Here is a 27,950-nt window from a genome sequence, read left to right as displayed (position 1 = left end):
TGCGTGGTCACCGTGGACTGCGCCCCACCGTAACAACTTTTCGTGGTATTTTCCTCCCAGTTGAGGATAGTTTCTATAGAGACGCCTCATGTTGCTGGCGTGACGATTCCTGCTCCGGTGCAAAGTAACCAATGAGCGGCGGGAGTGCGGGTGTCTGGTTACTCCCTCTCTCTCTCAGCGAGCAGGAGGGCGCATAGACGGATAGATAGATCAGAACCTAGTAAAGAGTTGGAAGAGGAAATCGGCTTCCCGAAGGAACCAAAGACGCGCTGCGTGTTTTCAGTTGCTTAAAATATAGATTCCATTTACGCACTACCTGAACATTTTACGCGTAAAGGGAAAGGGACTGCTGACTTAGTTTTTAAGAGATCATGGACTTTACGGTCGAGAGAGATCTTATGAATTAAAACCTGTTGCCAGTTCAACCCGGGCCGGTTTACCATTTCAGGTTTGCTGCGGATGTGATGCTGGCGGACAGCTTGCGCACTGGCTGGTAGTTGGAGCGAAGCTTGTGATCTGTAGGCCATTTATTTAAGTGGTAAGTTTATTTATTTATCTAATTACCGTCGATATGCAAATTCTTTGCAAAGTTTGATGTTGCAGCTTGCCAAAGTTTACTAGCTTTTATAGTAGTCTATATAAACATCGCAAGTAGCTTTGCATTGCCTATAAGGCACCAAACTCTTGGTTACTGGAAGGTTTATGTGTGAGATCTCGGTGCGAAGCGGCTATTATGCGAACTTTATTCGAGTTGAATTGATCTGATCCCTAAAACAAGGATCAGAGTGGCGTTGCATATGTAACCTATGACGCAAAAAGTAGCAAAGTAGTTTTAATGTTGCAGTGTTGGATGGTGGAGTTAGTCGAATGTAACCGCAGGTGTTCTTTGTATCTGATGGAGGGCCTTGGTCTACTTATGGAGCTTCTTTGGGTGTTTTTGTATCTATTCACATGCAGTTTCATTGCTGGATGCCAAATCAACAGTGTTACAGTGAAAGACTTGCTGTTCATCTTAATTGCACATAATTATCTGGACTTTGTTATTGTTTTGACCCCTTGTATTTGGTGTGACCCTCCAAATCCATGCAACAATTAACACAAGTCTCATATGATGGACATGTACAGTCATTGACGCCTAACACATGCCTGTTTGATGGGGGATTTAAAAGTATATTGTTTAAAAAGAGGAGGTTTCAAAAGATTATGTTATTTCTCATTTACAATAAAGTGCAATACAATGCCATGGCTTTTGGACATGAAGAACCATAGTATTATTTTAAGTACCATGGAGTACCATATAAAAACCCCAGATAGCACACATCTCAGAGATGTCTGTTTTAGACATTTTCACCTGAAAGGCATCACATTCTAATAAACAGATGCCAGACATCTTAAAAAGATTCGTTTTGCAAACATTCTAAATCATAAACATCTCAAAGACATCTGATGAATGTCTTATTGACATCCGAGAGGAAGCATCTTATAGACATACTGCAGATGAGCAAACAACCTAAAAAAATACATCTTCCAGATGTAAACAAACACATCAAATAGACGTCTGGGTGATGTACGTGTGCTACCAGGGACCATGGAAAAAGAATATGCTAATCATGCATAGGTGTAAAGTCATGGGAAGCCTGGAAATATTTGGGAATTTTAAAATAGTAATTTCCAGGCCTCAGAAAGTAATTGAAATTGGAAAAAGCTTTAAAAGTCATGGACATTTCTATACTGATTTTCTTTTCTTTTTTTCCCAAGTTTTCCTCAATTCTAAAATAGTCCATGGTACCACCACAGAACCTTTTTTATAAGGGTAAGACGCATGAGTTTGGGGAACAAGAAACTCCATCTTCAGATCTATTCTGTCATGCTTAAATTTTCAAGATCTCTCATTTGAGAGCACAAACTTGTCATTTTTAGTTTGTTTACATCTCATGGTGCCACTCCTAATCTAATTGCAGCTGGAACTGTCTCTTTCCAACATAAAGATGAGTAGTTCTTATTAAATTATACCATGTGGTTTGCAGTCAACAGAATTCGTTTTAGAAGTAGAAGGCAGATGCTCCTTTGCAGTGTTCCTTACTGACATTGAGGGTGTCTGATTCATCCAGCCATCGTAATAGGGGCTACTACATTTCCTTGTTTTCATTCTCACACTGGTCTGAAGGTTTGTTTTATCCTCTGAACTGAGCTCAATGGATCTTTATTCCAGGTCTCCATTGCAGCTCATGGTTATGCACCCATGCACTGCTTACATCTGGGTTGTTCAAATCTGGCTCTGTAATCTTGCATACCCAATCTCTCAAAGCAAAAGAGCTGCTCTTGGATCAGTGTTTCTATGTCCAAACCAAGGTTTATAGTTTTGTGCAAGATAGGAGTTGATTCAAACTTTGAAAAACTTTAAATGGAAATTCTGACTGTTTGCAACAAGCCTTGGTTGAGTAAAATGTATGTGGTGCTTGCTTGTGCAAAACTTGTTTTTAGGGCATTGCTACACAGTTGCCAGGATGTTACTAAGGCATAGCTAGGTTGATCTGGGGGTTGCTTACTGGTCCAAGTTAAAAGACCCACACCAAGTGTTTATTAAATGTAAGTCCCTTCTAAATGTAAGCCTTTGGGATTGTTTTTCACCCATTTTCTCATCCAACCGGCAAAAATTGTAAGTCTGGTTGCTTAGAAAACCAATAACACATCTCTCCTCAACAAGCTACATGATTTAAGGTGTCATACATGTCTGTAGCCCAAGAGTAGTAGTCAAGGTTTGGGGTCTTGTAAAATACTTAACCTTAATTAAGAAATGTACAAGCTTTTCTTCCATAGAGAATGATACATTTAACCCCTAACCCAAACGTAAACCTTACTCTAAAGTCTAATGCCTTACCAAAACCCTAAACCTCACCGTAATTTAATAGGAAAATAACATCTGTACCACGAAAGAAAACATCTGTGTTTGGAATGAAATGAGGGAAGCGTATTACAAGTTGACACATCAGTCATTTGTATTGCATAATTAAATATGGAATGAGTAACCAAATTTGTTCACTGACGTTTCCTTCCTTAAAATTAATTGTTGGATAGGTGGCTAGCTACAGTTTTATGCCTGTATTGTATTACTTTGAAATTTGTTGACTGGTTGGTTTCTATGGGAATAAAAGTTGTACCTTTTTGTATGAGCCAAGTCGTGTGATATCTTACGATTTCGCCATTGAGTTGTATGAGACTATTTTGGCAATAGTAATAGTGAGTGACCACTAAAATCAGAACTGGATGGATTTGAAATCATGCCGACAGTGAAGGAGGTTTTCAAGGGAGAGTTTCTCCAGGGAATGAGGTCACCTCTGTCCCATCTGATTCCAGCTGCTGGGTATTTCTGTGTGCTAACGCCTTTTGGTTTAATCTAAAATACTTATAAACATTGTTGGATTATACGGATTACCGTCTGATTTAATAGCCATTTGGATGGTGCATTTGACAGGTGACCGTGGGTCAGGAAGTTTGTGAGTGTTGGTTGGTTTGCTAATGTTACATTTGTGTTAATAATTATTCTGTTTTGTTAATATTTGGGTGGACTGAGAGCTTCCGTTGCAAACCCTGATGAGGTGTCACAATGATCTTGATTACCCACTGAACTTTATGTGCAGAATAACATACGTTTAAAGTAATGTACTTTAAACAGGGTGCAATGAACTGAAAACAGCTATGTTTTGTTTAAACTCGGCTTTTAGGAATATGGAATGATCCAGCATTATCTGCATTAAAGAGGCAAACAATGAATTTGACCTATATATACTGTATATACATGCTAAAAAAAAAATCAGTTATTGTTTTTTCAAAATCAGGGCTAACGATTAATGCTGCCATTTGTGTTTCTTATAAATATTATAAGAAACCAACTTATTTAATGAATTGTTTGAGTAAATTACTCTATTTTGATTGAGATTTTAGCTTAACAGTTACACATACCACAAAATAAAGATGAAAACGATCATTTAGATTGCATAACAACTTTGCATAAATATAGTGTACAGCAGCATGATATTTTTAATGTCTAATAGGCTTCTTATTGTGTCAAAGCAGAAACGGAACTAAGTAAAATCAGTCTTGCAAATTGGTTATCAAACACTTCAACTACCGACCACAAAATAAGTATCTGTATTGGTCATACAAAACAAGATTGGCAAATCTTAAGTCTCCATGTGTTTTTACACTCTTGAGAAAGAATGTTTCCTGCTCATCCTCTTCAGGCAAAGAACTTTCTCGCTGGGTTGAGAAACAAGTTGAACAGAAGTATCAGTTTTGATGGCTGCCTGGATCAGACTCCACCCTCACACCTTCAATGCTAATTCCTTCTCTCTCTAAATGTGTTATTTTCTTCTGGCCTGTTTCCACTGAGGAAATTCCATCTTGTCTCTACCACAGTTCACAACGCTGTAGCTCACCAGATGTAGACAGCTCTTTAGTTCGTCTAAATTCACTCTTCTATTTGACATACTTTGCTCAACTCAGCTTTAAAAATTCATTTTTGACCTTTCTATCCTGCTTTGTACTTAATCTGCATTTTGGAAATTGTTTCTAAAAGCAGTTTTATCTTCATTTCTAAAGACAGATTTAGTTTTTCATATCAGTGCTGATGTCTTCTCAGAAAAGTGTTTTGTTTTTAAATGATCTCTTGGTATACGTAAAAGCATGTCTAATTTGTGCATGGAAGGCTTCAAATGTTATATAAAATGATAAGCACTCATATTTGACAAGAGTTACTAGACTTTTAAATTTGCTAAAGAAAATGTGAGGGGCTTTTGTCCATGCAAAAGTTGGTGCCACGATATTCAGGTGTTGTGGGGGCTTGTCAGTGTGTGCCTATTAGGGATGGGCATTTTGGTCATTTGGTCTACTTGAGTACTTGGACTAATTACTCGAGTACTCGAGGGGCAATGACATGTACATAACTGTATATATAATAACATGTCTGATAAACATCTTTGGCTGCTGCAAGCTGAATTGCGTCTTGTTGTTCCAGTGTATTGTCTATTCATTATTATTGGCTGTTATAAAATAATCTGTTACAAAATGTACAAAAGATTGCATGATCAAAATATAATGCATCATAATTTGTCATTTTGTGAAGATTTGCTGCCCAACTCAATGAAAGAATGTGCACAATGCGCATCTGTCTGTTCATCCTTCAGGCTACCGTAGTAATCTTAGTAAGCGCGCACCAGTTTTTTTAGTGCCTGTCTGAACCGTCTATTTTCAAATCGCGGTTGGCTTAACAGGAGACGCCATAACCATCGTGTTTTTAATAAGCGCGTTAAGTTGAAATTCAGTTTTGAAGATGCTGCATTCTGTTCCATTTAGCTGCACTCTGTCTAGCTGTTTGAAACACTTGCTTGCTGTATATGCATTGAGTCCACACACGCCTGGTGTGTGTGTGTGTCCAAGTGTTTGCTCCTGTGGGAAAGCCACGATGCTCTGTATTGTTGTTGCTGTGATGATTCATGAAGAGTTCCATTCAACTCGGAGAGTTGGAATTTTCACATTTCAACTGGGGAAAGTGCAACGTAATGACACATTATGTCGGACTTTTAACATGGAATCTTCAACTCCCGTTTCGTCGAGATGCAGGTGTGTGTTATGGCACCCAGGGCAGGGAGGTTTACAGTCAGAGACAAACATTCACTTTTATTTAATAATATTCATTAATGAGTCAAAGTAATAAAACTTGTTTAGCAAACGTTTTGCAGAGACAGGTGTTCAAAACACGGTAATTACACTCTCTTTTGATTATCGTAACGATAGCATTGCAGCGTTGAATCAGTTTGGTTGCTATGAGACATCTCTGACAATCAATGTACCCCTCAAAACCACAACGTAATCAATCTCAAAATTAAAAATAAGCACCCTCTTTGACACGTGTGTGTTTAGTTGTCAGATAATTGTCACTGAATTTCGAATTGAGTGAAAAGTCATGTGTGATCGCCATCGATCATCGTTTTCATGATCGATCATTGCTGCATATATGACTCAAGTCCCTTCTTCACTGTAAGTTATGGAACTATCGTGTGCCATTGGGAACAAAACAAAAGCAGTTTTTCTAAGCCACTTTATTTACACCCGGAGATATATATTGTTAAATCAGGAAAAAAAGTTAATTTTTGGCTCAGTTTTTTTGTGATATTTTATTTATTTATTTTTTTTGACTGAGAGTCTCAGAGGTCAACAGAGAATGGCCAGACTGGTTAGACCTGACAAAGTCTACGGTAACTTGGATAACTGCTTTGTACAATTGTGTTGAGAAGAATATCATCTCAGGATGTTATTCTGAGAAGCGGGTTGGCACTGTTTTGGTGGCACGAGGGGGACCTACACAATATTAGGCATCTATCAAACTATAAATTCCATCCATCCATCTTTGTCTGTCTGTCTTATCCAGCCATCCACCCATCCATCCATCCATCTCTGTATGTCTGTATATCTTATTTATCCATCCATCCATCCATCCAGCTCCATCTGTCTGTCTGTCTCATCCATCCATCCATCCCTTTATGCCTGTATATCTTATTTATCCATCCATCCATCTATCTATCCATCTTTGTCTGTCTGTCTTATCCATCCATCCATCCATCCATCTTTGTCTGTCTGTCTTATCCATCCATCCATCTCTGTATGTCTGTCTTATCCATCCATCCATCTCTGTATGTCTGTATATATTATTTATCCATCCATGAATGCGTCCATCTCTGTCTTTCTATTCCATCCATCCATCTCCATCTGTCTGTCTGTCCCATCCATCCATCCATCCATAGCAATGAGGTCAACTATGTTTTAAGGAAAAACTCCTAGCTAGGAACTCTTTGGAGAACTCCTAGTGGTAAGATAAAAATCTTTGTTAAAATGGGCCCTTATTTCTATCGCAAGTCCCATCTGGGCTTGTTTTGTACATCAAATAGCGCCAAGAGCTTCTTTCACCATCATTTTATAACTGAAGCGCTGTCAGAGATTTTTTTATTTACTGAGATAACAACCTCCACGCTCATATATATATATATATATATATATATATATATATATATACACTGGCAGCCAAATGTTTGGAATAATGTACAGATTTTGCTGTTTCAGAAGGAAATTGGTACTTTAATTCACCAAAGTGGCATTCAACTGATCACAAAGTATAGTCAGGACATTACTGATGTAAAAAACAGCACCATCACTATTTGAAAAAAGTCATTTTTGATCAAATCTAGACAGGCCCCATTTCCAACAGCCATCACTCCAACACCTTATCCTTGAATAATCATGCTAAATTGCTAATTTGGTACTAGAAAATCACTTGCCATTATATCAAATACAGTTGAAAGCTATTTGGTTCGTTAAATGAAGCGTAACAATATTTTTGTGTTTGTTTTTGAGTTGCCACAGTATGCAATAGATTGGCATGTCTTAAGGTCAATATTGGGTCAAAAATGGCAAAAAAGAAACAGCTTTCTCTAGAAACTCGTCAGTCAATCATTGTTTTGAGGAATGAAGGCTATACAATGCTTGAAATTTCATTTCAATCAAAGATTTCATACAAGGGTGTACACTACATTCTTCAAAGACAAAGGACAACTGGCTCTAACAAGGACAGAAAGAGATGTGGAAGGCCAGATGTACAACTAAACAAGACGATAAGTACATCAGAGTCTCTAGTTTGAGAAATAGATACCTCGCATGTCCTCAGCTGACAACTTCATTGAATTCTACCCACTCAACACCAGTTTCATGTACAACAGTAAAGAGAAGACTCAGGGGTGCAGGCCTTATGGGAAGAATTGCAAGGAAAAAGACACTTTTGAAACAGAAAATCAAAAAGAAAAGGTTAGAGTGGGCAAAGAAACACAGACATTGGACAGCAGATAATTGGAAAAGAGTGTTATGGATCTTAACCCGATTGAGCTTTTGTGGGATCAGCTAGACTGTAAGGTGCGTGAGAAGTGCCTGACAAGACAGCCACATCTATGGCAAGTGCTACAGGAAGCGTGGGGTGAAATGTCACCTGAGTATCTGGATAAAACTGACAGCTATAATGCCAAGGATCTGCAAAGCTGTCATTGCTGCACGTGGAGGATTTTTTGATGAGAACTCTTTGAAGTAGTTTAAGAAGTTCTGAAACTTTTTTTTTTTTTCAAATCGTAATAGTCATTTTTCACATTATTAATGTCCTGACTATACATTGTGATAAGTTGAATGTCACTTTGGTGAATAAAAGTACCAATTTCTTTCCATAAGAGAAAAGTCTACACATTATTCCCAACTTTTGGCTGCCAAAAGTTTTATATATATATATATATATATATATATATATATATACACACACACACACACACACACACACACACAGTCTGGAATAAATTAAGAGACCACTGCAAAATTATCAGTTTCTCTGGGTTTACTATTTATAGGTATGTGTTTGAGTTTTTTTTTTTTTTTTTTTTTTAACATTTTTGTTTTTTTCTATAAAGTACTGACAATATTTCTCATAAATTCCAAATAAAAATGTTGTCATTTAGAATATTTATTTGCAGAAAATGACAACTGGTCAAAATAACAAAAAAGATTCAGTGTTTTCAGACCTCAAATAATGCAAAGAAAACAAGTACATATTCATTTTTAAACAACACAGTACAAATGTTTTAACTTAGGAAGAGTTCAGAAGTCAAAATTTTTGGAATAACCCTGATTTTCAATCACAGCTTTCATTTGTCTTGGTATGCTCTCTGCCAGTCTTTCACATTGCTGTTGGGTGACTTCATGCCACTCCTGGCACAAAAATTCAAGTAGCTCGTCTTTGTTTGATGGCTAGTGGCCATCCATCTTCCTCTTGATCATATTCCAGAGGTTTTCAATGGGGTTCAGGTCTGGAGATTGGGTTGGCCATGACAGGGTCTTTATCCGGTGGTCCTCCATCCACACAGAATTGACCTGGCTGTGTGGCATGGAGCATTGTCCTGCTGGAAAAAACAATCCTCAGAGTTGGGGAACATTGTCAGAGCAGAAGGAAGCAAGTTTTCTTCCAGTATAACCTTGTATATGGCTTGATTCATGCCTCCTTCACAAAGACGAATCTGCCTGATTCCAGCCTTGCTGAAGGTCCCCCAGATCATCACAGACCCTCCACCTGGTCGGCTAGACATGGAGAGGCCTACAAGCCACAGTGTCTCACAACCACTCTGAAATTTGGTGGAGGATCAGTGATGATCTGGGGGTGCATATATATGTATATGTCAGGGACAAGCATAGAAACCCAGGGACAAGCATAGAAACGATAGATTCGCAATGGAACAGACAATCATGATGAACTTAAACAAGTAAAGTGACGAAGAAAAAAAAAAGAGGCCTGCCTTTCAGCTAAGTAGTGACTCATAATGGGCAAAAAGGAGTTTACCTTGTAGAAATGTGTTTTGTTTTCGCTACCAAAAATATGCAGTGATTCGTCATCGTGCAGTAATGTGGTTCTTCCAGTCCCATGTGTTACTGTCCCATATCCTGCAAACAGAAGCCTAGTGATCGTCTCTGCCTTAGAAGAGCATGTAATGTGTTGTTAGGGTTCACGTTGCAGCTGAAGTGGTACAGACGGGATGGATTTTATGCTGTCGTTGTAAACTTTCATGGTGTTCTATCATGAGGAATCACATTTTCCTTGATTTTTTTTTTTTTGTTTGTTTTTTGTGACAGTAGACTTCAATGTATACTATAAAAATACATTGTATTGCAGCACTTCTCATTACTCATTATTACCTTCTTATGATGAATCACTTTTGCTGTATTCCTCGTTTGTAAGTCGCTTTTGATGAAAGCGTCTAAATAAATGTAAATCTGAAAACATACTGTAAGTTTCAGAACACAAAACTTCCAACCCAGTCCAAAAAGGACATCTATACAAACTATCTGCTTGTTCTAAGCTTTCTCTACCTTCTGACATCAGACAGATTTGCACTTCAATGATGCCTATGTGGTCAGAAACTTGACCCACCAATCACAATACGGATGATAGATATTATTATTCCTAACTCAAGAAATAAACATAACAGTAACATTTTGAAGAATTTGTCAACTATATCAAATATTTCAGCTCTATAGGTCCATACAGTGCAAGTGAATGGTGGCCAGATCTTTGAAGGTTCAAAAAGCATATAAAGGCAGCGAAAATGTAATCCATATGACTCCGGTGGTTAAATCCATATCTTGAGAAGCGATATGATAGGTATGGGTGAGAAACAGATCAATAGTCCTTTTTTTACAATAAATTCTCCTCCCTGCCCAGTAGGTGGCAATATGCACGAATAATGTGAATCACCAAAAAAAAAAGAGAAGAGTGTGAAAGTGGAGATTTATAGTAAAAAATGACATTGATCTGTTGTTAATTTTCAAAATTAATATTTTCGTAATGTACCAAATTAGAAGGTTCCCTGTATAATTTACAGCATTAGCTAAGAGAAAATTTATTTCATATGTAACAAAATGGACATTATAACTGAAATATACCAAAATAAATCCAAATCTAATCAAATTGTTTTGCAGTCCAAACTGAATCAAGAGCTTGTCGTTCTGAATTGAATCAAATCGGGAAATCTGTAACAAGATCCAGCCCTATCCACTTATTTCCTGAAAGTGGAAGTCATCCACAATTCATAACAGGAGCCTGTGTTCTCCAGTGTTTTTACTTGCATCTGCGTGTTTTTTGGCGGATAATGTGATGTTTAGTGCTTTCAGTTTATAAAAATTGCTTCAAAAAGGCCTGGGTAACTCAGTGGTAAAAGACGCTGGCTACCACCCCTGGAGTTCAAATCCCAGGGCGTGCCGAGTGACTCCAGCCAGGTCTCCTAAGCAACCAAATTGGCCGGGTTGCTAGGGAGGGTAGAGTCACATGGGGTAACCTCCTCGTGGTCGCTATAATGTGGTTCGTTCTTGGTGGGGCACGTGGTGAGTTGAGCGTGGATGCCGCGGTGGATGGCGTGAAGCCTCCACGTGCGCTGTGTCTCTGTGGCAACGCGCTCAACAAGCCACGTGATAAGATGTGCTAGTTGACTGTCTCAGATGCGGAGGCAGCTGGGATTCGTCCTCCACCACCCAGATTGAGGCGAATCACTACGCGACCACGAGGACTTAAAAGCACATTGGGAATTGGGCATTCCAAATTGGGTGAAAAAGGGGAAACCCGAAAAAAAATCGTGATAACCGTCTTTTGACAGTGCCTCAACCTTCAACGTTTAAGGAGTAGGTTGATGACATGAAGCGATGGCCAGAGGTTAGTTATGTTGATATATTTTACTACTTTGTGTTGTTATGACTGCCAACAACTGCACAAGTTGAGCCTGAACTCATTTTTACTTCAACTTAAAATGGTGGTGGTTCTCCATCTGGATTGCTCGTTTTGGTAGTTTTTACATTGCTTCTTATGGAGACCAGAACCAGAAAACATTCCAGCGGCAATCAGAATCATTGCGTCACCCAGTGGTTGGTCAGGAAAACTGTGTATAAATCATGTCTGTTTTTTGCACAAAAACTGTACTAACATTATAAGTGGAACTAAATTACATAATAAACAAATGTATTGAATGACCCCTTTAAGTGGAGGAAGCACCATTGCCTTATAAAAAGATCCTGTTTTATGTCATCTAAGGTCTCTAGCTATGATCTGTTTTTGGAAATTGTGTGTTTGAGGCATTCCAGGCTCTCAAGTTTTCCTTATTTTGAGAGAGAGAGAGAGAGAGAGATGAGGAGAGGGGGGGGGGGGGGGGGGTGGGTTTCAGTACATGACTCTGGGAGTTTGGAGTGTTTCTATGCTTTCTCCTGGCAAAAGCGTCTCCAGAAAGATTTTCGGCTCAACTTATTGGCACTGGGCATTTTTTAGAATTACAGATGATTTAACCAGGTCCAACCACAGATTAATGCTATGAGAAAATTCAACAGCCTCTCTAACGGGCTTTGGTGTTTGGTTGGAAACTTTTACCCCTGTGCTTTTTTTGTGTTTGATTGCTTCTATACTTTTATCCCTGAATCTGCGTTCTGCCAAGTTCTGCAACCAAATGGAAAGTACTGTATCAAATGATGACTCCCACCTCAGGCATTTATGGGGAAAAGGGAGCGCTTGTATCATAAGGAAAACAATTTAAAACAAGCACTGTTCAAGTATCTCTTTTACTCTTTCTCTCTATTTGTCTGAGCACTTCCAAAGTCACAGTCATGCTTTTGAGATGGCTGTGTAACACCCAGAAAATTTCTTTGGGTAAAGAGTATTCACCCCGGCGTAGGGAACGGAATGGATACTGCGTTTCAAGGATTAGTCTTTTTAAAATTCTCACAACTGTGACTAGGAAAAGCCTGACCACACTCTTTGTTTTTGTTTCCCCATCTCATTCTGTACTGGGGGAATAACATAGCCCAAACCTGCCCATTGCTTTTCATGGGCTTAAAGTTTTGTCTCACACTTATTACTGCTGAATAGAGAAGAGAAATAAATATATATATGTGTGTGTGTCAAAAGTTTTGAAAAACTTACTCATTCTTTATTATAATTTTTTCTTCACATTTTAGAATAATTGTAAAGTTATCAAAACTCTGGAATAACATAAATGGAACTATGGGAAATATGTTGTGACTAAACAAAATCCAAAATAAATCAAAACTGTGTTAGAGTTTAGCATCTTCAAAGTAGTCACCCTTTGCTTAGAATTTGCAGACATGTACTCATTTTGTACTAAATGTACTACATTTTCTCAACCAACTTCTTGAGGTATCACCCTGGGATGCTTTTTAAACAGTATTGAAGGAGTTCCCATCTATGTTGGGCACTTATTGGCTGCTTTTCTTTATTATTTGGTCCAAGTCATCAATTTCAAAAAAAAATATATTTTTTTTTAATTACATTTTAGTTTTATAATGAAATAAATTAATATGGTGGCACAATTATATTTTTGTCTACAAAACTAATTTCAAACATTTAAGCATACGCCTTCAGATCAAAAGATTTTTAAGATCATGAGAAACATTTCAGTCAAGTGTTTCAAAACTTTTGACCGGTAGTATATGTATATATGTATATACCGATCAGCCACAACATTAAAACCACCTTCCTAATATTATGTAGTTCCCCCTCCTACCGCTAAAACAGCACCAACCCACATCTCAGAAAAGCATTCTGAGATGTTATTCTTCTCACCAATATTGTACAGACCGGTTATCTGTTACCATAGACTTTGTCAGTTTGAACCAGTCTGGCCATTCTCTGTTGACCTCTCTCTCATCAACAAGGCATTTCTGTCCACATACTGCCTCTCACTGAATGTGTTCTTTTTTTTTTTTTTTTTTTTTTTTGCACCATTTGGAGTAAATTCTAGAAATTGTTGTGCGTGAAAATCCCAGGAGATCAGCAGTTACAGAAATAACTCAAACCAGCATGTCTGGCACCAACAATCATCCATGTGATTATCTTATCAGCCAATTGTGTGGCAGCAGTGCAGTGTATAAAATCAAGCAGATACGGGTCAGGAGCTTCAGTTAATGTTCACATCAACCATCAGAATGGGGAAAAAATGTGATCTCAGTGATTTGGACTGTGGCATGATTGTTGGTACCAGATGGGCTGGTTTGAGTATTTCTGTAACTGCTGATCTCCTGGGATTTTCACACACAACATTCTCTAGAATTTACTCCGAATGGTGCCAAAAATAAAAAGCATCCAGTGAGAGGCATTCTGCAGATGGAAATGCCTTGTTGATGAGAGAGGTCAAGAGAGAATGGCCAGACTGGTTCGAACTGACAAAGTCTATTGTAACTCAGATAACCGCTCTTTACAATTGTGCTGAGAAGAATATCATCTCAGAATGCTATACTGAGATGTGGGTTGGCGCTGTTTTGGCAGCACGAGGGGGACCTACACAATATTAGTCAGGTGGTTCTGTTTCATTCCTCCTGACCACCAGAGGTGGTGCTTAAGCACTAGTGGATTATCGCAGCACCAGCTAGATAGGTTGAGAGAATATACCAACAAAGTCACGTAGTGACATAGGCTGAGCCTTGAGGATAGTAGCCACATTAGCTCAGCGTTTAGCCTCTTTTGCTTTCTCGCCTGATAGAGATAGGTTGTTATTCTTCGTGTGATCCTGCGCTGTCAAGTGCAGCTTACTAGAGCAGCGAAGTATCGTCCTCGCTAGCTGTGACAGTGCGCTCAAACCTTTTGGATCTGGATTGGATTATTTTGTCTCCATTTGGTGAGTTTTGTTTTTCATTGGATATACTTTCATGATCTGTCGGTAACACTTCGTGCCTCTTGGTGCTATCTGGTGGCTAGTGTTTACCGCGCTGATAAGTTTGCGGTTCCCCGCTAACTTTTTATCTATTATCTAAATCTCTTCGGATTTTTGTGATATGCTGTGCTCTTCGGTGCAGTCTGGTGGCCAGTTATCAGAGTGTGGATATATTCTTTTTACGTTTTTCCGCGAGCATTCCTTGCTGAACTGCCTTCCGGTTATGTATGGAGGAATTGTATTACTTCTTGTTCATCATCGCGGTATCTCCCTCAGGCTATTTACCGCTCTGCTCGCCTTAGCTTTTCGGTTCTATCCGGGGGTGTTTTTAATGAAGTGATCATGGCTCACGTTTCTATTGCCACTGGCCTCCAGCTGATGTGTAAGCTGTGTTCTAATACTCTTCTCCCTGATGACGGCCGTGATGTCTGTCCACCTTGTTTGGGAATTCAGCATTTGAGAGAGGCTATCACGGACCAGTGCTTGCAATGTAGTCTTTTGCCTGTGTCGGAGAGGCGGATCCGTATAGCTGGGTTAGACCCTAGATCAATGGTAAAAAAAAAAAAAAAGAAATAAAAAAGGACAGATGTTACATACTGTAATAAACAGGCACAATGCAACCATCCTACACTGGGGTGTGTTTGTGTGCAAGTTCTCATCTGGATTTTTAAAGGGGTAATTCATGGATAATATCCGTATTTACTCATGTGAGAGTGAGTAAATTATGACAGAATTCTAATTTTAATGAACTGTCCCTTTAACGAAGGTGTAGCCAATGGAATACTAGCTTACTAGCTTACTGCGTATATACTGCATAATATATATACAGTATATTTAAAAATTGTATGTGAAACAGTTCGCATTATGTAACAACAAATAATTACAAACTGCAATATGCTACATTGACACATGACCTCACTAGGCTGCTTGTGTAATTCAGTAAGTGGCACCAAGTTAAAATCACAAAAATGTTTTATTTTATAATAATATATATATTATATATTTTAAATTCATTTTAAATTAAATTTTGTGTAAAAATGGTTCAACATTTGTTATTCTAATCAAATAAGAGAAAAAAAATCAGAAAAGAGATAATACAGCTTATATATGTTGCTTTATGTTCATTTGTCACATTGGAGATGTCAGGTCGAGCACAATGCATAGTAGGTTACAGTATATATGCAGTGTGTTCTGTTATACAGTAAATGTACAGTATACTGCACACAATGTACTACATACTAATTAGCAGGTAGAATGCCATTCCCATATTCTCACACTTGCTCTCTCCTGATCAGTGGCAGAATGTACCAGTGGGAATGACCTAGTGCTCCACAGCACCCTGAGAAATGGGGGGAAAGCATTCCACTCAGAGGCTGTTTCGAATAACAAAAGTCGAGGAAAACAATCTCCATATGACAGCTCCCCACACTACAGCTTATGAGGCATACGGGAGGGGTCTGGGAAACTTTCCTCCCCTCATATCCCTCTTTCAGAGAGTTTCATGTCCCCAATGTGCATTCCTGCATAAATATGTGCTCATTTGTGGTGCCTTTTGTCTAATGTGGAATGGCCCACTCTATTGGTTTGTGACTGAGTATCTTAGATGGAAGGTGAATGCCAGGTTTTCTTTCTTTTTCGGGGCAGTTTTGATTGGGTTTTAGAGGTTTTTATGTTCTGTGGAAATTTTGCACAACTAATCTCTGCTTTTAAATGCTAAAAGCATCCCCTCCCCTTAGTCACGGAATGGGTTTTGTGACCACATGGTGCATTTGATGTGTTTTGCATTTATGTACAGTTGCATTTTTGGTTTGCTTGTTTAGGAGCTGTGGTGCAGTGGTTAGTGCATGTGCTCTAGACATGTTGAGCTGTGGCGCTCATGCAGGCGTCTCAGGTTTGAGTCCAGCTTGCAACATGTCCCAATTCCATTCCCTGAAACCACTATTGAAAATTGTAATTTCATGCATTTTGCATATGTGCTGATACCAATATCTGATTGTGTAGAACAACATCTGCCAAAATCGATAGTTTGGTTGTGCTGTTTTCTTTATGCTACTTTGTTTCAATTCACCAATAAATAATGTCCAGAACTTCGAAAGAAATTATGATGATAACTCTAATCTCTAGATCTCTACTTGTGTCCGAGTAACTGGTCTAAGCTAAAAACAAAACACTGAAACAAAAATCACATGATTAACTCTCATTAAAATTAACCTGCATTAACTGAATTCTGAATGATGAAGCCTTTCCCTTTTTTAGCTGAAGCAGCCTCTGCTCTAGTTTTAGTAAAATTGTGATATTTCTTATGTCGAGCTCTAAGATGAGTAATCAAATCAGATGTGTTAAAAGTTTTAATAGTAGTTCCATCATGTGAAATTCTAGCAGTGCAGAGCCTACAAGTTGCAACTCTGCTGTCATTGTCACCCAATTCAAAGTAATACCACATACAATTTTCTTTCACGTGCAGCATGAGTTGTAGGATATTTCTCTGACAAGTTTCTCTGTTCCCTTTTGACAAGAAATAATCGGACCTGATAATAGGCTGTTTTTAAACAATCGGTCTATGTCTGATAATTGCTTTTATCGTCCAGTACCGATATTTGGCCGATACATTGGGTAGTCTCTACACTGTATATGTACACTCACTGAGCACTTTATTAGGAACACTATGGTTCTAATAAAGTGCCCGATGTGGTCTTCTGCTGTTGTAGCCCATCCGACTCAAAGTTTGGCGTGTTGTGCATTCTGAGATGCTATTCTGCTCACCACAATTGTACAGAGTGGTTATCTGAATTACCGTAGCCTTTCTGTCAGCTCGATCCAGTTTGGCCATACTCCATTGACCTCTCTCATCAACAAGGCGTTTCTGTCCACAGAACTGCCGCTCATTGGATGTTTTTTTTTTTTTTTTTTTTTTTTGCCATCATTCTGAGTAAACACTAGAGACTGTTGTGCGTGAAAATCCCAGGAGATCAGCAGTTACAGAAATACTTAAACCAGCCTATCTGGCACAATCATGCCATGGTCCATATCACTGAGATCAAATTATTTCCCAATTCTGATGGTTGATGTGAACATTAACTGAGGCTTCTGACCCATATCTGCATTAATTTATGCATTGCACTGCTGCCACACAATTGGCTGATTAGATAATAGCATGAATAAGTAGGTGCACACATGTTCCTAAGTGCTCAGTGAGTGTATGTCTAATGATAGATGTGAAACCCCCCCAAAATTGCTTTTGATCCCTGATTTCACGATGACAGAACTCACCAACCCACACTGACTGACACACCCCTCTGTTCTGTGCGTACACATGCTGCCTGAAAGGTCTGACTCCACAGTTCAATTGAAATGTCACACACAAGTATTTAGGTAGCCCAGAGTAATGCCTGTTTAAAAGTAATCCCTTAAATCCTGAGCTTCCTCTGTGTCTCTTGCCTCACATCATGCTGGGATTTCCAGGGGTTTATGGTCCTTTGTCACTACAGCTGTGGCAGCAGTGCAGAGGTTTGGGCATAATGCCGAACAATTTCACCACAAGGAGTGTAACTGACCCCACCCTGAAAATTAGACCTAACACGACATGAACAGATTTGATTGTTTTGTTGTTATGGCAATGTTGGATACTAGTGCATTGGCTTCTGTGTCTTCTTCCTACATCAGAACACCCACAAACACCAAACAGTGATTTTTAAGTGTGATTTGAGGTTCTTCTGTATATGCAGTCCTCAGATGTTCAGAGACCTTATACAAATGCCCTTGATGCATGTACAGTGTTAAGTTCTGAGATTGGATGAATAATATGGATATGTTTTGTCAATTCACAGGCACCATGCATGTATCTCTGGCTGAGGCTCTGCAGGTGAGAGGAGGGCCGCTACAGGAGGAGGAAGTGTGGGCCGTGCTGAACCAGAGCGCTGAGAGCCTCCATGAACTCCTCCGCAGAGGTAAACTGCCACCCTGGCTCACACCGCAGTGATAACTCCCATGTCTCCCAAGGGTACTCAGCAGTTTGGCTTGTAACTTGAGGCCTTGGGATCAGTGAGACAATCAGAGACCTTGTATTACAGTCTGATATCTTTGGAGTGTAGAAGAAAATGTTCATAAAACATGTCCAGATGTATTGAGCCATTCAGACTGTTCAAAATATGCAGGGTTGGGTTATGAAACAAATTTCTGGTTTCCTTTTGTTACTATACAAGATGTAGGGTCACAGTTATCCAAAACTCAAGGAATGTGACTAAAGGTACCAGTATACTTATACTGAAATTGAAGACAGAATGGGTGTGATGTCATTCAAACAAAATCTGGCCAAAAAGAAGTTTGTTGTGGTGGCTCAAAAAACAAACTTTCAGGAAAATGTTGTTCCGGCTGCTAAACACCTTCCTACTACCATTGGTCTAAGTGATAGGGGGGTGTGACCCAGTGCTCCACCTACTTTGATGCAAACATCTTTTTATGATCAATTATTAGACTCAGTCGAGATTAGTAAACATAAACACACTCGAGTGCAGAGTAGCCACCCTGTTATACACCCATCTTTGCAAAAAAACAAACAAGTATTTAAAACATTTCACGATCTTACCTGGATTATTTTCACAAAATTCGCACAAATAAAATACACAAAAATAAAATACAATAATAGAGGTTAATTGGTGCACATTTACGACCACATGTAGCATGATAGCATTAGCGCCATGAATGCAGAATGTAAACATGACAAATTACACCTTATCTACTGCATCTATATTATTTAAAAATAATTATTGAGTGGCTAAATAGCTTCTTTTACTGTTCTAATGTAGATTCTATTCATAGCATGAGGTATGATTTCATTGATAACATATTTAAAAGTCACATTAGTTAATGTTTTACATTGAGTCTGTTGATAGGACAGCGTGCGTCTCGTATTTAAATGCTTTTCTAAACGCTGGTCCCAGCAGCATGGGTGGCGTCCAAATGTTCGCAAACAGTATACTGTTGTGCAGCTGTTTCAACCTTCTTTCTAGCTGTGATCGAAGAACAAAGAAGAACTTTGCGTGAGTGTATCGAAGCCTTGAAGCTCTAGTCTAAAATTTAGTGAGCTCCCTCTGTAAGCAGCATTTTAATGCAGGTGTGCTCCTGACACGAAGGCTGTTCCAAAAGTTAGTTAGCATAATTATGCTTCCTTCTTTTGGCTAAATGATAAGGCAGCATCACATGTATCCTTTGTGGAGAAGGCAATTCCAATGGATTGTGGTGAAATAACTGCATCTAAGATGGTGGACGAAGCGAGAAAAATGTCTATTATAAATATACATGTAGTAACAAATAGTTAATCTAATTTAAAATTTTCTATTTTACCCCATATTTTTTGTTTGTTTTTTAGACTATCATCTCATTAGCTTAGCAATATGCTAACACCAAACTTTATTGAAATCAATTAAGAGTTGTTTCCTATGCACTATTTGTGTGATGCACGGGGTTGCTGCCACAGTTCCAAATCGGTCACTTTCAAGGATGCTGCCTTAGAAGGTAGCAATAAACAGCAAGGCAAACCATGAGGTTTTGGAACGGAGCCTTTATTCTTGCTCTTTGTATGCAGCCTGATTTCTGCAGGTCTGAGGTTTATTGCGAAGATGTGTTTGTAATGACGCATATACGACCTCTGCTGAACCTAGTCATTTCTGTTGCCAAGTAACATGCAGCGAATGTTACTTTATTTTGAATACGTTGAAAGATCGTGTGACCTTGTGCGTTCCAAAACATTAGCATGGTGCCTTCCTGATTTGTTTTTTGTGTTCCTGACTGTTTGTTTGGATGTTAGTGGAATTTTTAGGGTTTGCATTTCATTTAGTCTATTATTGAAATGGTCAGTACCAAAGACAATCTCTCTATCTCTCTTTTAGTTCCTTTTCTGTCTTTCTTTTTTCAGTCTCTTTCTGTCAGATTTTTTCCTTGTTCACCTAGTTTCTCTGGTTTGTTCAGCCTGTAGCATTTTCTGTTCTCTTTTTTCCTCATGTCATAATTATAACCCTTCTTGCCATTTACCGCTAGATAAATGATTTGCTGTTGGAAATATCTTCATTTGACATTTCAGAGGTATCCATTAGCACTTACATTTACTCTCCATTATCAACCTGTTTTTGTTTTAAAATGCCCTCCAATCTTGCTTCATAACCGTATGACACAAATTTACCACACTAATCATGCTATTTCTGTTTACAGTTACTATTATTGTAAGTAAAATTAATCTGGAATCTCCTTTAATCCTTAAATGCATAGGTGTTTCGCCAAACATTATTTTGTATTTGGGCATACATCTATAGACCCGGCACACATATATATCACAAATGGACCTACAAAATGCCCAGATAGTGTAAAATATTCAAAATATTTTCAAGACAATTAGAAATTAATAAAATAAAATATATTCTGATATATTTTGATGTTTTATTTTTCATATCTGTATTAAAGAGATGATGCAATGAATATAGAACAGGATTCATTACTTTCACACTGAAATTTCATGAGACGCATCTGCCTGTTGAACACATATTGAGTAACATATAACATAATCGACTTATACGTTACACATAAGATTCACTTTGGTATTTTCTCAGGTTCTTTTTGAGTCTAAATAGACGCACAATTTACGTAATTTCAGTAGTACACCCAAATGACAATAGCCAAATCATCCTGTTCATGTGTTACACTTGCTATAGTTTACTTCCACATTGCTTCTTCATCAAATAGCAATGTCAAATGTTAATCAAGTCAATCACTGACACATCAGCGCCACCTTTGCTAACCAGCTAGTGGCGGTGTTCACTTTCATTTTCAACCTTTCACTACAACTCGCCACTGTCCCCACCTGTCTTAAGGCCACCGCCATCGTCCCTGTGCCCAAAAAGTCTGCGGTAAAATGCCTCAACGACTACCGCCCAGTTGCTTTAACCCCTGTCATTATGTAGTGCTTTGTGGGACTCATACTATCGCGCGTCAAGACCATTATCCCCAAGGATGTAGACAGCCACCAGTTTGCACACCGAGCAAACAGATCTTCTGATGATGCTGTCTCACTTGCACTTCACACAGCCTTGACTCATTTGGAGCTGCCAAACACCTAGGCTAGGATGCTATTCATTGATTTCAGTTCCGCCTTCAACACCATTATCCCGAACCAACTCTGGTGCCCAGGAAACTGGGCAACCTGGGCCTAGCCACTTCACTCTGCTCATGGATTATGGACTTTCTCACCAACAGACCACAACACATCAGAATAGGTAATCACACCTCTTCCACCCTCATCCTGAACACAGGTGCACTGCAAGGCTGTGTGCTCAGCCCAGCCCTATTCACCCTTTGCACTCATGACTGCTCCCCAATTCACCACTCCAACACTATAATAAAGTTTGCTGATGACACCACCATTGTGGGCCTCATATCAGGAAATGAGGAAACAGCCTACAGGGAGGAGGTCCAACATCTTGTTGAGTGGTGTAAGGACAACAGTCTGGCCCTGAACACCACAAAAACCAAAGAGATCATTGTAGACTTCAGAAAATCTAGGAAGACCACCCATCCCCCTCTGCATATAAACGGAGAGGAGGTGGAGTGTGTCAATGACATCAAGTTCCTTGGAGTCTACATAACAAAAGATCTCACATGGTCCGTCAACACCTCCCACCTGGTAAAGAAAGCACAACAAAGAATATTCTTCCTAAGAAAACTCAAGCGGGCCAGACTACCCACACAGTTCCTGGAGAACTCTTACCGGATCACCATAGAGAGCATCCTCACCCACTTAACCACAGTGTGGTATGCCAGCTGTACTGGGGAAAACTGCAAAGACCTTTTCTGCATTGTTAAAATAGCACAACGGATCATAGGCTCTGAGCTCCCAAACCTTGACACTGTGTATGCTAGTCGACTACACAAAAAGGCTAGCAACATCATTAAGGATCCAACCCACCCGGGACACAATATGTTTGTCCCTCTACCATCGGGGAAGAGGTACAAAGTCATCAAGTCCGATACAAACAGACTAAAGCGCAGCTTCTTCTCCAGAGCTGTAGCTTCCACCATTTTTATATATATATATATATATATATATATATATATATATATATATATATATATATATATATATATTACTGATTCTATCTTTATTACTTAATCTATTTATATTTATTCTTTAAGTGTAATATGTCTGCTGTTGCTTTCTGAGGGTTGCCACACAAAATTTCATTGTTTTGTATACAATGACAATAAAGTGTCTTATGAGTAAGAAATAGCATGTAAAATATGTGCGCACACTTATGGAATACTGATAATTCACCATTGTCTCAGAAAATCAACGTGATATAGTAGTCATATGTACAGTATGAATATAGAACTAATTTGTCTTGTCATAAACAAATATTTATCATGTGATAGAAGCTTGTATAGATATTAAATAATCATAAACAATCTTTTTTTTTTTAATATACATATGATCTGCATGATCGTGCAGTTGATTAAACAGGAAAGGAGGGCTGATTTTCACTTCAAGCAAATTGATAAGTGCTTTTTGCATTATTATAGCAACATCAGGAGTTTTCTAAGTGCAAATTAGGCTGCTTGAGCATTCAGTGTCTGATCAAGTTTTGAAAAGTAACCGTGTACCCTGACGAAACAACATTTATTGCAAGCAAAATTTAAATCGCAGATATTATTAGAGAGCTTTTTCTTGTTATTAGACCTCCTTGGTTCTGGCTTTCGTGCGTGGACCTGTTTTTAAAATGTCAATTGGTATTATTAGTTGACTGCCATGTAATGTATGATAGGCATACTGTGTCTTATTCATTGTGAAACTGTGTTTTCTTAATGGTATGAATCGCAATGAAGGCCTAGACTTAAAATACATGGGCCACGGCTGCCCTAGTCACAGAATACACTGGCGGCCAAAAGTTTGCAATAATGTACAAATTTTGCTGTTTTGGAAGGAAATTGGTACTTTAATTCACCAAAGTGGCATTCAACCGATCACAAAGTATAGTCAGGACATTACTGATGTAAAAAACAGCATCATCACTATTTGAAAAACGTTTTTTTGATCAAATCTAGACAGGCCCCATTTCCAGCAGCCATCACTCCAACACCTCATCCTTGAGTAATCATGCTAAATTGCTAATTTGGTACTAGAAAATCACTTGCCATTATATCAAACACAGTTGAAAGCTATTTGGTTCATTAAATGAAGCGTAACATTGTCTTTGTGTTTGTTTTTGAGTTGCCACAGTATGCAATAGATTGGCATGTCTTAAGGTCAATATTTGGTCAAAAATGGCAAAAAAGAAACAGCTTTCTCTAGAAACTCATCAGTCAGTCATTGTTTTGAGGAATGAAGGCTATACAATGCTTGAAATTGCCAAAAAACTGAAGGTTTCATACAAAAGTGTACACTACAGTCTTCAAAGACAAAGGACAACTGGCTCTAACAAGGACAGAAAGAGATGTGGAAGGCCAGATGTACAACTAAACAAGAGGATAAGTACATCAGAGTCTCTAGTTTGAGAAATATACACCTCACATGTCCTCAGCTGACAGTTTCATTGAATTCTACCTGCTCAACACCAGGGTGAAATGTCACCTGAGTATCTGGACAAACTGACAGCTAGAATGCCAAGGATCTGCAAAGCTGTCATTGCTGCACGTGGAGGATTTTTTGATGAGAAATTCTTTTTTCAAATTGTAATAGTAATTTTTCACATTATTGATGTCCTGACTATACATTGTGATCAGTTGAATGCCACTTTGGTGAATAAAAGTTCCAATTTCTTTCCATAAGAGCAAAATCTGTATATTATTACAAACTTTTGGCCACCAGTGTATGTCTCTTATATGTTCCTAACCAAATTGCATGCGCCAACATAAAATAAAGTATTTTTCCCTGTCAAAAAGCCAATGCAGTTACCTCACAAGAATGACCTGTGAATATGAGGAAAATATTTTACTATGCCTACATCTATTACTCTATTGTCCTTTATCATGCGAACAGTTCAAAACCATTGCAACCCTTCTGACTGTAGCACAAGCCACAGAAGTGACTTTATCCCTCGGTTTGACATGACTCTTTGCTAAATATGTTAATCAGTCAGTATGTGCATATTTAGCCTTCTCAACCAATTCACACTAGTTTAAGAGTGATTAAAATGTATCTACAGCCTCCTCAAAAGCTGCCAGCGTAGGCCGGACCAAAAATAGCACTTATCAGTCTTTTTCATAGAAGTGTGCCTGTGCAGGAAATCTTCCTATCTCTTTCTCTGTTTCTGGAGAGAATGGTAACACTTCAGTGAAATCTATGGGAAGGCTTACTCAGCCTTATGTCCGTCCGCTGTCTTGTAGAAAGACTGTGTGGGCTAGTGTTGTGTGTCACAGCTGTGAACAAAAGCCTCTTTATTGTCCCTGCGACCTGGTTGCCTAAAGAGCATCTTCACGGGCAGTTAGTGGTGTTTTGAGATGTTGCAAGCTCTTCTCGACTCTCGACTTGATGTGGAGGGAAAAGTTTGAAATTTCAAACTTTCTTGACAGTCTTTCTCACAGTCAGGAGACAATTCCTATTCTGTCACCCTCATTGACAGCTATTGCACCCTTATTCAGCAGACAATCTTTCTCACAGTCTGGAGACAATTCCTATTCTGTCACCCTCACAGACAGCTATTGCACCCTTATTCAGCGGACCTGGCCCACAGCCAAAGGGGTTTGAAATGTCATTAAGCCTTTGTCTTCAGGGTCGAGAGGATGATGATGATGATAAAGATGACGTAGTTGCTTCGGCATGCATTTGCAAGAGGAAGCAGGATTATCTTCGTCTCACAGTAGCCTGTTATCTGGCCTTGAGCTGCTCTGGGGTGAAAACCCTCTGGCAAAGGTTCCTCTTGACAAAGTTTGCAGAAATTCTGCGTCCTGGACCGGAGTCGTGGGACGTGACTTGAGCAAGTCGGCAAGTTACTTTATTTATTTGAAAACCCTGAGCACTCCGATTTAATGGCATAGATCACCCAAAATGAAAATTCTCTCATAATTTACTCACCCTCTTCACATCCCAGATGTATATGACTTTCTTCTGCTAAACACAAACGAAGATTTTTTGAAGAATATTTCTGTGCTGTAGATCTATACAATGTAAGTAAACAGGGTCCAAAATTTTGAAGTTCCAAAAAGCACATAAAGGCACCATAAAAGAAATCCATTAGACTCCAGTGGTTAAATCTACATCTTCAGAAGCGATATGATAGGTGTGGGTGAGAAACAGATCAATATTTAAGTCCTATTTTGCTAAAAATCTCCACTTTCACTTCCACATTCTTCTATTGTTTTTGGCGATTCACATTCTTCATGTATATTGCCTATACTTACTGGGCAGGGAGGGGAATTGATTGTAAAAAACGACTTGCATATTGATCTCTTTCTCACCCACATCTATCATATCACTTCTTAAGACATGGATTTAAACACTGGAGTCATATGGATTACTTTTATGCTGCCTTTATGTGGTTTTGGAGCTACAAAGTTCTGGCCACCATTCACTTGCATTGTGTAGGCCTACTGAGCTGAGATATTTTTCTAAAAATCTTCGTTTTTGTTTAGCAGAAGAAAGAAAGTCATACACATATGGGATGGCATGACGGTGAATAAATGATGAGAGCCTTTTCATTTTTGCATGAACAATCCCTTTCAGAAATCCCAAGCTTGCGTTTTATATCATACCAATTTTAATGTGGAGACAAGCTATGTGCTTTACAAATGCCACAAGTTCATAAAGCAATGAAATGTACAGTTTTGGAAAGCAAAACTAGGGCTGGTTGATGCATCATAATCAGAAATGTACAATATTTTTGATTGTCTTTGATGCCAAAATTGTTAACTGGCATGGTGAATATTGCTATGTTTTTAATATTCTTTTTATTCTGCCAATTAAGTTTTGTAAAGAAAATAAGCCAGTATAGGCCAAATAATATATTTCAAGATGCGTATTAAATGTTATAAGATTGAAAAATATAGATATTTTTTAGCTATGTCGCCCAGCCCTAGGCAATAGAAATCTTGGCTAAATGTTATTGTGGTTTTTCAAGTATAATAAATATAAATGTAATATAATAAAACTGTAGGCCCTCTGTAGTATAAGTAATGTTATTTTTTTTTCTTTTCTTTTTTTAATTCCCCTTTCTCCCCAATTTGGAATGCCCAATTCCCAATGCGCTCGAGTCCTCGTGGTGGCGTAGTGACTCACCTCAATCCGGGTGGCGGAGGATGAATCTCAGTTGCCTCCGCGTCTGAGACAGTCAATCCACACATCTTATCAGAATCAGAATCAGCTTTATTGCCAAGTATGCTTACACATACAAGGAATTTGTCTTGGTGACAGGAGCTTCCAGTGTACAACAATACAAAAACAATACAAAAACAGCAGCAAGACATAGATAACAATAAAAAATAATTATACACATACGTACAGACACACACATACATACATACACATAGGTAGTGCAAATCTAATACAATCTGTTATCTGTTATGTACAGTTCAAATACAAATCTGTTATGTACAGTGCAAATGTTTTTTTTTTTTTTTTTCAGAGGAATGAAATGGCAGAAAAGGTTGGATGTGTTGGATAAATATAAGAAAGACTAAACTGTGTATTGCACATAGTTATTGCTCAATGGGTCAATTTAACTGTTCATGAGATGGATAGCCTGAGGGAAAAAAACTGTTCCTGTGCCTGACGGTTCTGGTGCTCAGAGATCTGAAGCGTCAGCCAGAGGGCAACAGTTCAAAAAGGTAATGGACAGGGTGAGTGGGGTCCAGAGGTATTTTTCCAGCCTTTTTCCTCACTCTGGAAGTGTATAGTTCTTGAAGGGGGAGGGGGCAACGAATAATCCTCTCAGCAGTCCGAACTGTCCTTTTGTAGTCTTCTGATGTCTGATTTCGTAGCTGAACCAAACCAGACAGTTACTGAAGTGCAGAGGACAGACTCAATGACTGCTGAGTAAAGGAAGTACAACCTCTGCTGGGCCTTTTTCACAATGGAGTCCATGTGTGTCTCCCACTTCAGGTCCTGTGAGATGGTAGTGCCCAGGAACCTGAATGACTCCACTGCTGCCACAGTGCTGTTTAGAATGGTGAGGGGGATCAGTGTTGGGGTGTTCCTCCTAAAGTCCACAATAATCTCCACCGTTTTGAGCGTGTTCAGCCCAAGGTTGTTTTGACTGCACCAGACAGCCAGCTGTTCAACCTCCCTTCTGTATGCAGACTCATCGTCATCTTGGATGAGGCTGGTGACAGTGGTGTCATCTGCAAACTTCAGGAGCTTGACAGAGGGGTCCTTGGCGATGCAGTCATTGGTGTAGAGGGAGAAGAGTAGTGGGGAGAGCACACATCTCTGGGGGGCACCAGTGCTGATTGTACTGGTTAGACATGGGAAGAGAGAGCTGGTGTAATTTATTCTGGAGTATTGCTGGGATGATGGTGTTGAAAGCTGAACTGAAGTCCACAAAAATCCTTGCATATGTCCCTGGTCTGTCCGAATGTTGCAGGATATGATGCAATCCCATGTTGACTGCATCATCCATAGACCTTTTTGCTCGATAAGCAAATTGAAGGGGATCTAGAAAGGGTCCAGTGATGTTCTTCAGGTGG

General features: G+C 38.9%; 1 protein-coding gene across 4 annotated transcripts in view; it reads left to right on the top strand.

The window, feature by feature from the left end:
- Window positions 1-219: 219 nt before the first annotated feature.
- The window catches only part of ptpn13 (protein tyrosine phosphatase non-receptor type 13), a 106,220-nt gene continuing 78,489 nt past the window's right edge, over window positions 220-27,950 (top strand). For all 4 annotated transcript variants that reach the window (XM_051677112.1, XM_051677114.1, XM_051677113.1 and 1 more), the window contains exons 1-2: window positions 220-538; window positions 18,116-18,235. In XM_051677112.1, coding sequence (XP_051533072.1) covers window positions 18,121-18,235 — 115 coding nt within the window. In that variant the 5' untranslated portion in view covers window positions 220-538; window positions 18,116-18,120. The remainder of the gene's footprint in view (window positions 539-18,115; window positions 18,236-27,950) is intronic.

Source organism: Myxocyprinus asiaticus, chromosome 38 (genome assembly GCF_019703515.2).
Source record: "Myxocyprinus asiaticus isolate MX2 ecotype Aquarium Trade chromosome 38, UBuf_Myxa_2, whole genome shotgun sequence".
Classification (NCBI taxonomy): Eukaryota; Metazoa; Chordata; class Actinopteri; order Cypriniformes; family Catostomidae; genus Myxocyprinus; species Myxocyprinus asiaticus.
This window is presented reverse-complemented; position numbering and strand designations above follow the sequence as displayed.